The sequence below is a fragment of the Salminus brasiliensis genome, chromosome 12, assembly GCF_030463535.1.
Source record: "Salminus brasiliensis chromosome 12, fSalBra1.hap2, whole genome shotgun sequence".
Classification (NCBI taxonomy): Eukaryota; Metazoa; Chordata; class Actinopteri; order Characiformes; family Bryconidae; genus Salminus; species Salminus brasiliensis.
The window spans coordinates 10,557,334-10,574,807 of record NC_132889.1 but is presented as its reverse complement, the minus strand read 5'-3'; the positions used below and the strand labels follow the sequence as shown (position 1 = coordinate 10,574,807).

The 17,474-nt window shown below is 38.9% G+C and overlaps 1 protein-coding gene across 1 annotated transcript; it reads left to right on the top strand.

Annotated features, from left to right (window-relative positions):
* The first annotated feature begins 5,561 nt into the window (after positions 1–5,561).
* Positions 5,562–16,723, top strand: tfap4 (transcription factor AP-4 (activating enhancer binding protein 4)). Its single transcript, XM_072693617.1, has 7 exons — positions 5,562–5,907; positions 13,325–13,490; positions 13,907–14,005; positions 14,458–14,628; positions 15,335–15,484; positions 15,868–16,035; positions 16,128–16,723. The coding sequence occupies exons 1-7, from the start codon at positions 5,819–5,821 to the stop codon at positions 16,275–16,277; spliced, it is 993 nt and encodes a 330-aa protein (XP_072549718.1). The 5' UTR covers positions 5,562–5,818; the 3' UTR covers positions 16,278–16,723.
* The last annotated feature ends 751 nt before the right edge of the window (positions 16,724–17,474 follow it).

The window sequence follows — 17,474 nt, the reverse complement described above, 5'->3', positions numbered from 1 at the left end:
CAGTTTCTCTTGCAGGTTTAGCCCTTGTCAAAGTAGAATATGCTATAACTATTATGGCATGTTTGTCATTTGTATAGTTACAAAATAATGGTTTCAAATGTGTGTTTACATCAAGTGCATGCACACATGCTCACAAAGGCACTACTTGCGTAGGTCTTAAGTAGACACAATCCCCCCCACACACACACACAAATAGACATGGATGCGCACTCACAAAAACACATCCTAAACAACATTAACATGTTTGCCATTTTAAATCAAATTAATAAATAGTCTCTTATAAACACAAGAATCAGTGCATCTCTGACAATCTGGGTCTCTCTTTGCATCTGGTTAGGGAATGTAATGCATGTGCTGTTGGCCACTTTGGCCACTACTGCCCTCCATAATGTGGGACATCATGGCTCTATTGCCAAAGCATCGCAAGCCAGCCTCACTGGAAAAAATATGATTGTAGTAGGCTAGGACTGTGTCTTATGTCACCAGTGTCTTTGCCTCTTTGAAGGCATGCTCACAATCCTTTGTCCATATCTATTTTCATCCCGCTTGGAGAAGCTCATTCAGGGGATGCAGCACCGTTGCCAGGTTGTGTAAGAATCTGTTTTATTAATTCACAAACCTCAGAAAAGATCTCAACTGTGAAAGACCCTAAGCTTGCAGAGCCTTCAAAATAGCCTGGATGTCTTCTTTTATTTGTGCAGCCCATTGACATTAACAGTGTGTCCACAATAATTGACTGGACTTATGGACTTGAAAATTCAAAATGGTCACTTCTTGCATTTCTTGCTCTTGAAACCATATTCCAGTCCAGTCTCCTCAGAACCTCTCAGATTGTCCAGGTGTTCTTCATACAACCCTTTGATTGTGTTGATTGTCAAAAACTTCCATTTTCATTTGGAGATACATTCATCTTTGAAAAAAGCTGCCCTCAATATAGGGTTGTGAAGATGTCCCCAATCCTTGGTAAAGGGTACTGTTCACACTGAAGCACAGTTAATTGTAACTTTAAAGTCACCACAGAGTCTGACCGTGCCATTTTTCTTCACAACTGAGAGCACTGGGGTTGCCCAGGGGCTCCAGTTGACTCTGGAGAGTATTTCATCAGCTTCCTTTTCTATGTCCCCCCAGTGCTTTGTGGAACACTTGGTGGAGCTGCCTGGGCAGCATCTTTGAGCTTGATTTTTCCCTTTTTGCCCTAATATATTAAACTGTGCCAATGTCGTCTTGGAACACAAGTGCAGCATTATTAGTATCTGGTTTAGCTTTGCCTTTGGTAGCAGCTTTGCTCTAGGTAACACATATAAGCTGTTAATGGTGCTCCAATCGAGCCTCGGCTTCCTTAGCCACTCATGTCCTCAGAACGGTGCTCCTCCTTTCTTTAAGATGTACATCTAAAGTCAATCACATTTCCCTGGTGATTGAATTCCAATTTTACTGGCAGTACGCCTAGAGGGACAACCTTCTCTCCTGTATAGTTTTTAAGGAGAATGGAAGTTTGTTTTAGTTTTGCTTTATTGAAAGTCTCATATTTCCTTTTTGACATTACTGAGGGTAAGGACAAATCGTTTGTTTATCATTTCCACATAAACAGTATAACTGCAGACTTGCCAATGCATCCTCAACACCATAGTAACCACCTAGGACACCACAGTAACAACTTAACAACAACATAGCAACAATCTAGGATACCATTGCAACCACTTAGCAACAACAGAGCTGTACTGTCCCATAGACTTCAGGTGATTTGATTTCTATGCTGGTGTTTTGACGCCTCCTGCTGGCAATGTTCTGTGTGCAGTTTGAGGAATATGAATTTTCTCTTGTTCATGATGTCATCAGAGTGAGTCTGATTTATGCAGTGACCAAGGAAAGCATGACTATTATCCCTGTGTTTTATTCTCACACAACTTCAATAGTTTGGCTTTAGAAGGCATTGTCGGTATGTAAAATCCTATAGTGTTGTTGATCAAGACATAGTGGTGTACATTTGTTAAATTGGAATGTACTTAAAAGTATATTTAGATTTGCTCAGTGCTAATCGGTGTAATGCTAACCTCTATATCCAGGATATTATGCCTATATTTCTGTCAAGAATATGCACTATGGTCACATTGATCAGTATTTTGAGGTGTTTTTCTTATTTTATTTTAATTTTGGGATCCAAAGGTGACAGTGTGTACATCATTATCTTTCAGTTTTACCCTACTTCAAGTGCCTTCAGTAAATGAAGATAACCAGCCATCTCTTGTCAGTGTGGTCATTGGAGAGGAGTTTAGCTGCCTGTCAGCAATAGCAATCATCTTCAATACCATAGCGACCATCTAGCAACCACCTTTTAACACAATAGCAACCACATAGCAACACCATAGCAATGACCTGGGACACAATAGCAACCACCCAAAAGCCACATAGCAACATCATAACAACCTCCTGGGATATATTAGCAACCACTTATCAGTCAGCTAACAACCACCTAGCAACAAAATAACAACCATCTAGAATACCATAGCAACGTTTTGGACCAAGCTTTTGGCCACACGTCTATGGACACAGGTCAATTAGGCAAACAGGTTGAATGAGCTTTTGGGCGTATATTTTGGCCAAACATTTGTGGACACTGGTCTATTTGCCAAACATATTGCATCAGCCTTTATCCAAACGTTTTGGCAACACACATTTTGGCCAAATATTTGTGAACACTTCTCCATTAACCAATTGTAGCTATGTTATCCAAGCATGGATAATGGAGGAGCGTTTGGACCAACCAGCTTTTTGGCAATAGGTTTGGCACCCACATTTTGGCCAAATGTTTGTGGACAGCTCTATTAGACAAACATATTGGATTGCATTTGGGCAAAAGTTTGGGCACCCCATATTTAGGCCAGTAGACTTCCCATTTTCACACGTTAGCATCTGGCCAGTAACACCTTAGCTACCAATACCTACACCTACCTAAACCTTATCCTAACTCTCATTCTTGCCCTAATCCTAACCCTAATCTGAACCCAAAACCTAATCCTAACCCTCACCCTGGCTCCTTGACCTAATCCAGTTAAGATCCAGTTTCAGAGTGGTGTCAGCAGCATGTCTATAACAGCTTGATGAGGCTGCTGAAATGGTCTATATTAGACTGGTTACACGATCAGTGATTTCTCAGGTGACCATCTACAGATATAAACTTCCCTCCAAATAAAGTGATAAACAACTGAATTCAGCAGATCATGAACACATTTTACTTATACAGTTCATTAAAAGTATCTTGATAATCTCCTGAATGTTTTAGATGCTTTACTGTTGCTGCATATACATTATATTATTATAATATTATTACATATATTGTTGATTGTTCAATCACATGGCTCTGTTGGTTTCTTGTCTGTCCTTGTCATGCCTGCCCCTTTGTTTGGTTTCGCCATGTGCTCTCAAGCACATGGCTCTGTTTGTTTGCCATTCCTAGCCCCGCCTGTTCGGCAGTGTTCCCACCTGTGCCTCCTCTCTAGCCACACCCTTGTTAGTCCCAGGTGTTCCTCGTTTGTGCGTCTCCTTTTAGTGCTTATGCTTGCTTATCCTGATTGTTCTGACCTTTAAAAATGGACGTAGCAGGAAAACCCTTAGTCTGGTGTGCCACCCCTCCTGGATCTGCCTGTTGGGTATGTGTGGGAAGAAACTGAGACCTCCACTAGCCATAGCTGAAAAGGTCAGCGTAGGCAATGTTTTTGGGTCCCCCCACGTTGCAAGTTGGTACTGTTGGCCTCAAATATCATGGTAGCAGAGGCGAGGCTAACAGAGGCGCATGTCATGAGGATCTTGGTTCATGGGACATTGTGGACGTCCTCATGCATGTGCCCCTCGAACCAGTATCTGTGTCAAAGTTCCCGGTTCCAGTGTCAGCGCCCAAGGCCCGCGCACCAGTGTCTGCGCCCTGGCTTCCAGTTCCTGTCTTGGCAGTGGCATCTGCGCCTGCTATAAGGTGAGCAGTGCCAGCTGTCTCTGCCATCACTGCCCCAAAGACAGCGGTTCCCACTGCTCTTGACCCAGAGACGGTGGTGCCCACCGCTCCTGCAACTGCCTGTTCTCCTATGTCCATTAAATTTTTTGATGGGGACCCGGGGCAGTGGGAAGTGTTTTGTGGCGAGCGCCTGTGCCTTATGGACCATTTCTATGAATCGTTTCAGTCCACCACTCACCTCTTTAGTCTGTTTTGGAACTCTTTTTAATCCAGTGGAGGCTCCAGGTAACTTTGAGAGGTGGGTTAGCCGCTCTCTTAGGCTAGGCCGCAGGCATGCAAAAAGTACCAAGAATGCAAAAAAATGCAAAAAGTACCTTATTTTCTTTCCATTAAAGTCCCAGCTCTGATTATTCTGTCTGTTAAAAGAAACCTCACTTTAATCTGCATTAGTAGGGAAGACTGAAATTGTGTCTCAAAACAACCACTTAATTTAAAAAGCTAGACATCTGTAAACAATCGAGGACATCAGCAATTGGATATCATAGTAGTCTTATCGACATTTTATTTATTTATTTATTTTTAATATTTCTTTCATAAAAAGAAATAAAAGCCTAGATGAATTTAACAAAACTGTAGGGAATAAAAGGTTTTGCATACAGGACACAAATCTGGATGGGCCAGTCAGCGGGCTGCTGGTCATACCGAGCCAGTCGACTGATAGCTACATAGTTGCTGTCTTGGTACTTTTTGCATTATTTGAATTCAATTGTATATGGAATTGGAAAATAGTCTCTACGAAATATGAAATTATTTTATTGTGAAACAATAAAATAAAGCGTTAAAAACTAATGAGAAACAACGTGGGTCCCACTATTATTATCTGACAAATACACTCATTTTGTCCTTATGGCTCGCAAGTATGTCGAAAATACAACGTTAACATACTTCCGGGTTCTGTGTGACCGCTCCCATTTTGTTTTCGTGTATTTGAGCTGCTTCTTAAGGTAACTGGGTCTATTCCCTTTCCTTCTTCTTTAACACAGCCAAAATGGTGTTCACCTTCGGCTGTTTCATTGTGAGTTCCAGCGGGTCCAGCTCCGGCCAGCTCCACTTCCCTCCCCTCCCTGTTCGTTGCTGTTTTGCCTTGCCAACTCGTCAGCTGATCTCGAGTATTCACTTCACAAGCGCTCTTTAAAATGCAACCATCTCCACCCTGAATATTACCCAAGCCGTTTATTTTCACAAGCAGAATAGAGTACTTGTTATATTCACTTAGACATATAATATTATTTATATTTTGAATTATGCCGTAAAATATATCGATGCGAATAGTAAATACTAATTACTTTATTGCTTGCTTGAATACAAGCTACCATAGAGTTGAAATAGTCCTTTGTTTACAATGTCTTCGCTCCGCGGAAGGAGGCTTTTGGTAGTGCTGTGTGATTCCTACCAGCTGTTTCCCGCCTTGAAAGACATCCGATCAGCTGCAAATACACACACACGTACACTGTGTGTGTGACTGAGAGAGAGAGAGAGAGAGAGAGAGAGAGAGAGAGAGAGAGAGAGAGAGAAAGAGAGAGAGAGAAAAAAAAAAGAAGAAAGAAGGGAAGGAGGGGGGGGAGAGAGCGCGCAGCGCGCAGCGCACTACGAGGGAACCCCATCAGCTGGAAGTAGAGTAACATTACAACTCCTCACTCAGCTAACGTTTCCATATGCAAGAAACTAAAATCAGAAGGACATTTTCAGATTATTCTTATTGTATGCGCAATCGTTTGCGGGGTACGTGGGCGTCCAGTGCAAGGCAGCAACTGTTCAAAATAAGGAAAGTAGTAGACGAATTGAGGACTCAAAGCTGGAGAGGAAAGCATGGAGTATTTCATGGTACCAGCTCAGAAGGTGCCCTCTTTGCAACATTTTAGGAAAACGGAGAAAGAAGTCATTGGGGGCTTGTGTAGGTATGTATGCACGCGTTTTATTTTCCACTTTAAAAAGTACTTAATTACAGCCGTTGTTACTGTATGCTTACATCGACCGCCCGCCAGCCAAGTAGCGTGGCAACATGCTTGGTCTGATTTGTATGTTATTGTGTACACGGGCAAATCCCATGGAGAAACGGGTAATATCGCACATAAAACCCAAATTCTAATTTGAATGAAGAATCGAGGGGATATGTAAAATCCATGTCACTTTGTGTTATGATTGTTTTACAAATATAATGGTGAAATCGATCCATTTTGTGTCTAACAAACATAAACCACGTGGTTCCATGCACACCACGCCGCTGATATCTAGCAAGTCACAATAAATGGACGCATTTTTAGAAGCATTCCGTTATGGTTCGCTTTTGTTTTATGCGTTAGGGCTGTGGTAAGGATAGAGCGAAAAAAAAACACGTTTTAAACAACGTTATGGTCGAGCGGCGCGCTATTGCACACGCTGTTTGTTGAGTTGCGAGAGCGGGCTTAAGAAATTGTGGGCAGTGCGGCCATGCTTGTGGCTTGTGCTACACGGTGGATTTGGCGTCGTCTAATTCTGTTCGTCAAATATACAACCATCGTACGTCGCGCAGAGTCAAATATTTTAGGTCTAGAAAAATGACGTGCGTTTTAAGTGCCATGAGGTGCTGGTATTGGAAGGTTTGCGCATTTTAGCTATTTGAACTGGGTCTTTATTCCCGCAGCCCTGCCATGCTGCCGCATGGACAAGCATAGAGGAAGCTCTTCGCATTGTTGTAATGGCGGAGGCTAGGATGTGTGATTTCATGCAGTTTTATTTGTCTTTGAAAAAGGTATAACATCACGATGTTTAACTATTTTAAGATGCGAAGGGAATAAAGTGATGCACGCATTCTTAATTTCGAAATAAGCGTTTTAATGAGGGGGGTGTGTATGCTGTGGAAGGCCCGTTAATACATCTGCAATCCTTTCTCGGGAAAGAGGCGGGGAATGCACACTGGATAGCCACGGGAATTCTGGGAACTGTGGTACTTGGGTTCAAATAGAACGGAATTGCATAGGATCGAAAGTCGAAGAAAATGGGGAAACGTGTAAACCTTCTGTATTTTTACGATTTTAATGTCGTGTCAAAATAAAAGTCTTTTGCGGTTTTTGTTGCAATCTATTTTGAGTCAACAGTGCTGTGCAGTTTTGCATGAGCTAGAATATTTACAGATTACATGCACTCTAAATCAACAGTCCATGCTTTTTTAGTCTATTAAAAATATTGCAATGGACAGGTCTACTGAATCTTGATAATAGGGTTCTTCACGGGGTATAGTTATAAGATTTAGGGGAGAGAATCTCACAATACCATATTGACATTAATCTTACTACTGAGTGTAGTATTCCAGTACTCGCAAAATGATTTTGGATGCTTCACATTCTCTGACCGCTGTTAGGGCTTGACAGTCTAGTTTTGGAAACAAAATTTGTAAATTTATAAAATATTTTTTAATATTCTTTAAATATTCTTTAACCTTAATATTTTAACCAGCCACAGTACATCTACGATTTGTATAGTATGTACAGTGGACCTCAGTGGGCAATCTTCCAGCAGGTCGGGCTGGGTGGCCATTTACTCAGAGAGGGGAAAAGAGATTTAGTTCTGAGAGGATTTTATGGAGAGGAGAGAATGTAGAGCAGTATAATAGTGTCTCTGACGACTCTGGCAGGTCTGACTATGACAGCCTAATTAAAAGGAGAGAGCCAGAAGGTAACACAGAGATGGGAGCGCCCTGAAACGCTAGCATCCATCTGCTCCACCGTCCACAAACCGAGTGATAGCGTGCAAGCAGCGAGACAACAGCTCCAGCATCTCAGTGTGCTACAATGCCATGTGTCCGCGAACCCCTGGACCTGCAACCTTTATGTAAGGAGAAGCAAACATGAGTTTTCAGCTTAGATTTAAAGATTGAGACTGTGCCTGAGTCCCCAACATTATGTGGAAGGTTATTCCAGAGTTGGGGGGCCTTTATAAGAAAAGGCTTCTCCCCCCCCCCCTGCTGAGGTTTTCTGAATTTTGGGAACTACTAAGAAGCCAGCACCCCGAGATCTAAGTAATTTTGATAGTTTGTAATATGTAATAAGATTCCGCAGGTACTCAGGAGCGAGGCCATGCAGGGCTTTATATGTTAATAGAAGATTAATAGAGGATATGTTATAATCAATAAGGAATTTAACTGGAAGCCAATGCAGTGCTAATATGATCAAATGTTCTAGTTTTAATAAGGACCCTGGCCACACCTTTTTGAACTAAGTTTACTGAGCTTCCTGTTTGAGCATTCTAACAATAGTGCATTGCAATAGTTATGTTTATTAAAGTGTGAACTTTTTTTTTTTTTAACATCTAAGTAAACCACAGGCATTATGGAAAGAAATGCTGATTATTGTTGTAAAAAGTAAAAGATGCCTGCTGGTTCTTTTAGAATGTTTTTTTGATTTGAATGTCAGTCAGTAGGTTTTAGGACATTTTCACAGCAGAAAGTCTGAACCAAGGTTTGTATTTTTGTTACGTTGTATGCATTTGATCTGAAGGTCGTGCACCTGACGTTAGTGTGTTGCCCGAATGTTGATTTAATTTTAGAAGCATTATGCAAGGATGGGTGGGTGAAAACTACTTAACAACATTAACTCTATTAGATGGCAACTAATAGAAGTTATATCGGCCAAACTGTTATGAAGTGCCAATTTGTTACACTCTTGGAAGAAAAGTTGAGTTTGTGGAATAATCTACTTTAATGTTTTTTTCCACCAATTCAATGGATCTTTTAACCAGACAAAGAAATACTACCTTAAATGTACTTACTCCTTACTCCTACAGGAGCTTTTATAATCTCCCTTTCTAAATCCATAGGTATTAATATGAAGTTGGTTCCCACGTTGCAGCTATAATGCATTGCACAACCATGATGGAACAGAAAAGGGCCTTCCCCAAACCATTTCCACAAAGTTGGGAGTATACAAATGTAATACACAATGTCTTGGCATGCTGAAGCATTAAGAATTCCTTGCACTGAAATTAATCGACCTAGCACAATCCCATAGCATGATCCCTTCTCCACTAAACTTTACAGTGGGCACAGTGCAGTCTTTTCTGTCTTTTGCCAAACCCAGATTCGTCCATCAGATTAAGTTCAGATCTTAGGCTGTTGCACGTGTAAATGTGAATCATTTGCACCCCATTTTTCGCATTAAGCTGTTTACACCAGACACTGAGCTATTTTTCTGAAATGCTGTTGAATTCCAACATCATGGTACATGTCCACTTGATATAACTGCTCAGAACAAATCTTTCACTGGCATCAATAGCAACAGGCTCTATGCACGCAAGTTAAGCCGCTAATTAAAAGGAGTTTCCCTCTCCTCAAATGGCACTGACAATGGCACTAACAGAGACAAACTTTAGAATTTATATTACTATAATTTATATCTTTGCCCTTGCATTTGCACCATCGGCGTGTAACAATAACATATGTTGTTAGTATCTCCCAAGGACAAGGCGTCTGCAGTTGCTGTCCAAGGGCTACGCTGGTGAAGAGACAGCTAGTTGACGATAGAGCTTAATCTTTGTTCGCTTGAAGCGCCGCTGACTGTTGTTCCTTATCATTCTAAAATGTAAATCTCTGGTATTTCGTCTTTCTTCTCATTTTACTGATGTAAAGCGTTTTGAATTGCTTTTGTATTTTATATTCTGTTTATATCTTAATAGTTTTTAGTAACAATGTGTTATTATTGCGCCCTGTCTTTTTCTTCTCTTTAACTTTTTGTAAATAATGTTTTAAAGGATGGATGAATGAATGAATAAATAAATTAATTAATTAATTAATATGGGCCATACAACTATAAACAAATGTCATTATTAAACATATCATTTATTATTTAAATTTCCATATGCATATTTTGTCTTAACTTGTTTGATTTATTCTTTATTCCTTAATCTGTTTACATGCACGAGTGCCTTTATATAGACTATGCAAGTTAAGCAACGATGCACATTTAGCTTCTCGTTATGCACTTTTCAAAAAGCTTAATGACAAAAACCATTTACATTTTATGTGCTTATTTAATTCCATAGATTTAGGCAGATACGTAGTCCATTCTCAGACTCCAATCTGTGTTGCTGTTTGGATGAATAAATGAAAGGCTGTTAATTCACATGACAAGGTTTGTTTTTTTCAGTATTTGTGGAGATGCTGTGGGGTCACATCATCTTCACAAAATGGTCTTTCACTTTGCAGCACCTATAATTCATAATTCAAATTACTTAATACATCTTGTTTATGTGCTTTGCATTTCACTCTCCTCTGATTTTTGGCAGTGGTGGCTCATGGTTGAAGCACCAGGCAATTGGTGACAGGGTTGTGTGTTTGATACCTGGTCTCTACAAGCTGACATTGTTGGGACCCTCTCTGCTCCCCAGGCGCCACTACCATGGCTGCCCACTGCTCTGGGCAGGTGTGCTCACTGTCCCATTTGTGTGCATTTGTTTACTGCACAACTGGGTTAAAATCTGAGGCCATATTCCATTCTTGTCCAACACAATTGGTTAACATGGGTGTCTCTTTTTTTTTGAAAGACACACCTCTTCATTGTCATATGAATGAAATACATTAGTGACCATAAGAATTCAATTTGTGACCATAAGAATAAATAAATCAATACAGAAATTGAACAAAAGCTATACATACATACAGAAGAATATAAAAGTATATAATACAGAAATTAAAGAAATCAAAGGAATACACAGTATAAATTGTAATGAATGAATAATCAAATGTAAAGAAACAACATACAAACACTGTAGTAATTCTATTCTTTTATTTTCTTTGGATTTATTTATTTAAATTGTTTCTTGTTTATAGTAAATGTGCCATATTAATTTGTTTAAAAAGTTGCCCCCTGTGCTTTTAAATCTTTTTTTTTTTTTTTTTTTTTTTTTTTTTTTTTTTAATTATAAAAAGAGAAATGCAGACTCAGATTAACTTGCATTTACATAGCAGGTAGGCCACATGTAATGTAAAATCATTATGTACCCTATTAAATTTTGTAAATTTGTTTACCATTCTAGATTTTGACTGCATTCACAATGTAAAATTTATATATATATATATACACACAAAATTGTTGGGACCCCTCGGTTAATGAAAGAAAAATCCATAATGGTCACAGAAATAACTTAATAAATCTAACAAAAGTAATAATAAGTACTATATAAATAAATAAATAAAAATTCAATTAAAATGAACAAATAAAAAATCCAACATTGATTTTGAACCATGCTTCAACAGAATTATTTTTTTAAAAAATAAACTCATGAAACAAGGCTGGACAGAAATGATGGTACCCATAACTTAATATTTTGTTGCACAACCTTTTAAAGCAATCACTGCAATCAAGCGATTCCTGTAACTGTCAGTGAGACAGGTATTTTGGCCCACTCCTCATGAGCAAACTGCTCCAGTTGTCTTAGGTTTGAAGGGTGCCTTTTTCAGACAGCATGTTTCAGCTCCTTCCAAAGATGCTCAATAGGATTTAGGTCAGGGCTCATAGAAGGCAACTTCAGAGTAGTCCAAGTTTTTTTTTAATTGGGTGTTTTTAGCTGAGTGTTTTGGTTCATTATCCTGTTGCAAGACCCATGACCTGTGACTGAGACCAAGCTTTCTGACACTGGGCAGCACATTTCTCTCTTGAATCCCTGGATAGTCTTGAGATTTCATTGTACCCTGCACAGCTTCAAGACACCCTGTGCCAGATGCAGCAAAGCAGCCCCAGAACATAACAGAGCATCCTCCATGTTTCACAGTAGGGGCAGTTCTTTTCTTAATATGCTTCATTTTTCCGTCTGTGAACATAGAGCTGATGTGCCTTGGCAAAAATTTTCAAATCGATTCTCATCTGTCCATAGGACATTCTCCCAGAAGCTTTGGGAAGCTTCCGGGGGACTTAAGAGACAATATCAGCTTCAGATACCTGTGCTGCTTTGTAATGGCATTTTAGCAGCTGGTCTTTTAATCCAATGAATTTGTCTGGCAGAAGTCTTCCTCATTATGCCTTTATCTGCAATAACTGATCTATGCTCTGGATCAAACACACATCTCTTTACAGTATGATGATCATGCTTAAATTATAGTGAATAATATTTCATACCTTATCCAAGACATTGCACTATTTGATGCTTTTCAGCAGCAGAGATAATTTTTTTTCTTTCCCATATTGCTTGAAACCTGTGGCCTGCTTAATAATCTTCTTAAGTAGTTTTTCCTTTAAGTGGGTTTATCTGGCAAACTATCACAGGTTTCTGTGATTGCTTTCAGTGATCTGCATAATAAATAATAAATGCATAATAATGCATAATAATTTGGAATGTTGTGTATGAATACAAATGCAATTAGTAGCAGTTGGCCATCTAGCAATTTTCTGCATTAGCCTGCTATTAAAAAGCAAATGGAGGAAATACAAGCAATCTTTTTTTGCTTTGATCTTATTTTTCATAGTCTTTCAGAGTCTTACACTGGAGTTTACTGTGAGAAGTATGCATGTTTTAAAAATTCTAGACAAAGTTTAAACTTTAGTTTTTTATTTTGGCTAGCATGACCCCTTTAACTGGAACATGGAACGTTTACAAATTAGCATTTATACTAGAGCTACTATAAAGTTTTTGAAAACTAAATTATGCAAGTCGGTGTGTTGCAGAATCACTTTTGGGCTTTAACAGAAAGAAAGGTTCAAGAAGCTTCAAGCATCTGCATCAAGAAGTAGAAATAAGCATTAGTCTATTGGTGTTATGGATATAAAGTACTATATAAAGTTAAAGTTATAATTATTTATTATGATTTACTATACATGCATGATTGACATCAAGAAAACCTTAAGAAAATACAAGAATATTCCATGCTTTATTTTATGTTTGATTTAGTGCAGGAGCTTGTCTTGTCTTGTCTTATCCGTCAGGGCTGGTGTTTTTTTTTTTTTTTATTCTAGTGAAGCAGAAGTACACACAACTGAGATCAACTAATTAAACAAGTGGAATCAGGTGTGCTCCAGCTTGTTTAGAATTTTGGATAAGGTGGTACTCTCCTGGTTTAATGTTGCAGCACTCAATAACTGAACTTCAATTTCCAACACAAGTTTAGTTATTTTGTATATTTAAATATTAATACTAAACATTTGAAATGAGAAAGGGGGAAAATATATATAGGTTTTATACAGTTTTATTCCTATGAATCTGTGTTGTATGCTTGAAAAGGCACTAGCCAGTTTTTTTTGTTTGTTTGTTTTTTTTAATATTCCATGTTTCCACAATTGTGTTCTGCTGTAGTATTTCAGACATCAATATTTAAGTGGCTGGATTACCCATAATGTCTTTCTCCTTTAGTTTGGCGAATATCCCCCTCACACCAGAGACAGCGCGGGACCAGGAGCGGCGTATTCGTAGGGAGATTGCCAACAGCAATGAGCGCAGGCGCATGCAAAGTATTAATGCTGGCTTCCAGTCACTCAAAACGCTTATACCACACAGTGATGGTGAGAAGCTGAGCAAGGTGAGTTGCGCTCTTGAGTAGTTACCCCAGAAAATGCAAGCAACCTTTTAATATGAATTTAATGTTCCAGTGTTTTTATTACTGAAGCGTTTTAACTTTTATTTTTCCAGCTAAAATGTATACATATATTTGTATATATAGTGTATATATAGTGTGTGTGTGTGTGTATGTGTATATATATATATATATATATATATATATATATATATATATATATATATATATATATATATATATATATATATATATATATAGTGTTTAAGATTCTTTTCTGGACTTTTTGTCTTTTTTGTGTTTATGTTGATTTATATTATACATTCCCCTGTAATGCCAGTAAAGGTTGAAGCTTGTATAATGCTGACGATGAACGAGTTGTAATGTAGATAGTTGATCGTATTGTTTCCCTTCCTTTCTAGGCTGCCATCTTACAGCAAACAGCTGAATACATCTTCTCTCTGGAACAGGAGAAGACAAGGCTACTGCAGCAGAACACACAGCTCAAGCGCTTCATCCAGGTGAAACTTGTTAAACTAGTTGCTCATCCCTACTATTGGCATTATCAAGATCTTTCAATGAGAACTATTTTCTAAAGCAATATTGTTACATTTGGGGATGCTTTGTATAAGCTGTATGGACAAATTAAGCAAAGTTTTGTTCATCTCTATTTAGTGTACAAATGATAGAGTAAACCTTGAACTACCCTAAAATGGAATGCTTTAGTAGAGCTACTTAGTGGCACAATATTTCATTTATTTATTTATTTTAATAAAATACTTTGATTAAAGTCTGATTTTCATTTAACCGACGCTCTTAACGTGTTGGATGTTAAAAGTCAAATGACAAGATACCTACAGGACTGATGGCCATCACAAACATTTGCTCTATTGTAATGTTGTTAATATAAATGACCAATAGTCTGCAAAGATTTTTACTTTTAATAAAAATCTATAACTTCCTCTTGCTTTAGGAGTTCAGTGGCTCATCCCCAAAAAGGAGGCGCGCAGAGGAGAAGGATGAAGGGATTGGCTCTCCAGACATCCTTGAAGATGAGAAGGTGGAGGACCTTCGAAGAGAGATGATTGAGCTTCGGCAGCAGCTTGAGAAAGAGCGTTCAGTACGCATGATGCTGGAGGAACAGGTCAGGAACATCTGTGACACAGTGACAGCGCTCATACGGATTCCATTAAATTGCAAGATTCTCATGTAAATTGCTTACACCCACAGAAAGAGGAAGGCTAATAGGAGAGGTAGACTAAAGAAAACAGCTGCCAGGCCAACAAAATAGGAATATAGGATTGCACACAACAGACAAAATGCACATTCGGAGCACACAGTTAAAGTTTTCAGAAACCACAGCCTGGCACATGCATTATGTTTGCAATCCTGGCAGGTAAGATGAGTGATGAAAGGATAAAAAAAGAAAGGATATGAAATTTAAACTTGACACTGGCAAACAGTGCAAAGTTTAGGGGAAATAAAAGAAGCCAAAATTAAATGAAAGGCAGTATTGCTGCATGCTTGAGCCTCAAGGTGGTGCCATTGGACAACAAATTGCTCTTTTGTAGTTTGATGCCACTGTTCAGATAGAAATCAGTATTACATACCAGCATACAGTTTCCTCCATATTCCAAAGTTTTACCAAACTTAACAAAACATCCATTCATTTGAATAACATATTTTCATTACAAATAGGCTCCAGCTGTTTGAGGCAGAATATAATGATTGCTTGTATTTCTGATTTACAAAATTCTTTGGTTTGGCAATAGATCTGAGAAGGCCATGATTGATTACAAAAGTGTGTGTGTGTGTGTGTGTGTGTGTGTGTGTGTGTGTGTGTGAGACAGATCCGTTCTCTCGATGCACATCTATATCCAGAGAAGCTGAAAGTGATAGCTCAGCAAGTTCAAGAGCAACATGTGCAGACACAGACTCTGCTTCGATTGCAGCAGCAGGAACAGCTGGAGCGAGAAACTACCCCTGCCCGTAGCCCACAGGTAAGACATAAGACAAAGGAATTAGAACCTTCAGTAAAGAAATCTTGATATAAGGTGTGAAGGACTTCTGTTGGATCATTGCCCAATAAAAGTGTGTGAAAGCGTCTCTTAAAGGCTTTAGGCGTTGCTTTTAATAAGCTGGTTTACCCTACATGATGAATCACATGAGCATAGGATAGTTCAGCAAACCATTCTTGAAATACCATTCTCCAATTTTTTGTTGCTATTTTGCCTGTGTGCTCTCTGTTATGTAACAGTCTTGACATGTTAAAATTGACATTTTAGAGTTGCATTATGATTATGTAGAATTATACTGGACTCTCAACTTTGCTCATTTTTCCCTATACTTTCATTTGTCTACATTGTGTGTTTATGTTCTTCAGGTGTTTTCCCCAGGAACACCCCCTGCCCCTACCCACCACACCACTGTTATTGTGCCTGCCCCTACGTTGCCTCCCCCTCCCCATCATGTAACTGTACTAACCATGGGTCCAGCCTCCGTCATCAACACAGCATCCACATCACGACAGAACCTGGACACCATTGTGCAGGTAAAGTGTTGTTAATTATTTGCCAAAAGTATGAAGTTGAAATAAATATTTTGCAACTAATGCAGTTATGTTGTAATGTGTTGCTTATTCAGGCCATCCAGCACATTGAAGGCACACAGGAGAAAATGGGGTTGCCTGAGGAAGAGCAGCGTCGAGCAGTAATAGTCACCCCTGGTCGCATCCTTACCGACACTGCAGACTCTGATACCGCCTCCGACAATGAAGGGTCTGAGGACTGTTAACTTCCTTCCTGTTAAAGTCCTTCCTGCCTATAGTTGGGGAAAAGAACCGACTCTGTCACTCTTTCACACTCACTTTCTCATGTAGACATACAGAATCAATAGGATAGTGCTGACAGAACTGAAAGGGGTCAGTCAAGGGTTAATTGAACAAAATGGTGCAAAAAAGACTTGACTACATGTGAACATACATACAGTGCATTCTTTCATGGTCATGGAATACACGACACCTGTACCTCTCTGGCCCATGCTAATACTCCATAACAGGCTTTCAGTTGCATTTAAAAGCTTTTTGTTTATTCCTTTATACAGTTGTGGTCAAACATTTACATGCACTCACATAACTGACATGGGATTCCAATGACTTCTTAAAACTTTTCTGGAGCAGAATGAGTGTACAACCTGTATCTTAATAGAGAAAAACAGTAATTTGGTGCACCTGATTGGGGGAGGGGGTTCTTAACTCAGAACAGGGTTAAGAACCCCCTCCCCCAATCAGGTGCACCAAATTACTGTTATATACATACATACAGGATCAAAAGTGTACATGCACCCACTTAGATTATTAATTTAGTGGTGCTGAAAGTTGAAATGTCTTCAAACTTGCCAAGGCCAAGACCTCTTAACGTCTTGCTGGTGATCATGATTGACTAAGTTTGGTAGTGTCTCTGAGCCCACATTTGATAGCACTTTTAAAATGTGCTTAAAGGTCTGGTTTGTGCAAGAAAACCAACAGGTTTAATTAAACTACCAATTCTGCCAATAAGGTAAATATCCAGCCAGAATTCTGCCTTAAGTGTGTTGATTGCTACCAGTAACTTGCAACTTGATGAGGGACACTTAACCAAATATTAGGTGTGCTGTATGCATTATTTACATTGTGTTGATTTCAGAAAATCTCCCCCAAAAATAAACATGTTCCCCAAATTCTTTTTTTCTCATTAAAGATATGCTGTAAACTTATTCCAACTCAGAAAACGAAATAATTGAAAGCCTAATATAGCCATGTCCATGATGAGTGTATGTTAAATGTCCAAACACAAACATAGATGTTGAAATGAAATACCACACTAGAAATCAATCTTTGACAACACTCTAGTAGGTCTGTCTATCTCCATCCTGTGGAGGGAAGAGAAATCTCTATTCAGGCCTTACTGTCTTATCACTACCCCTAAAAACTTGAGGCACCCCTAACTCATA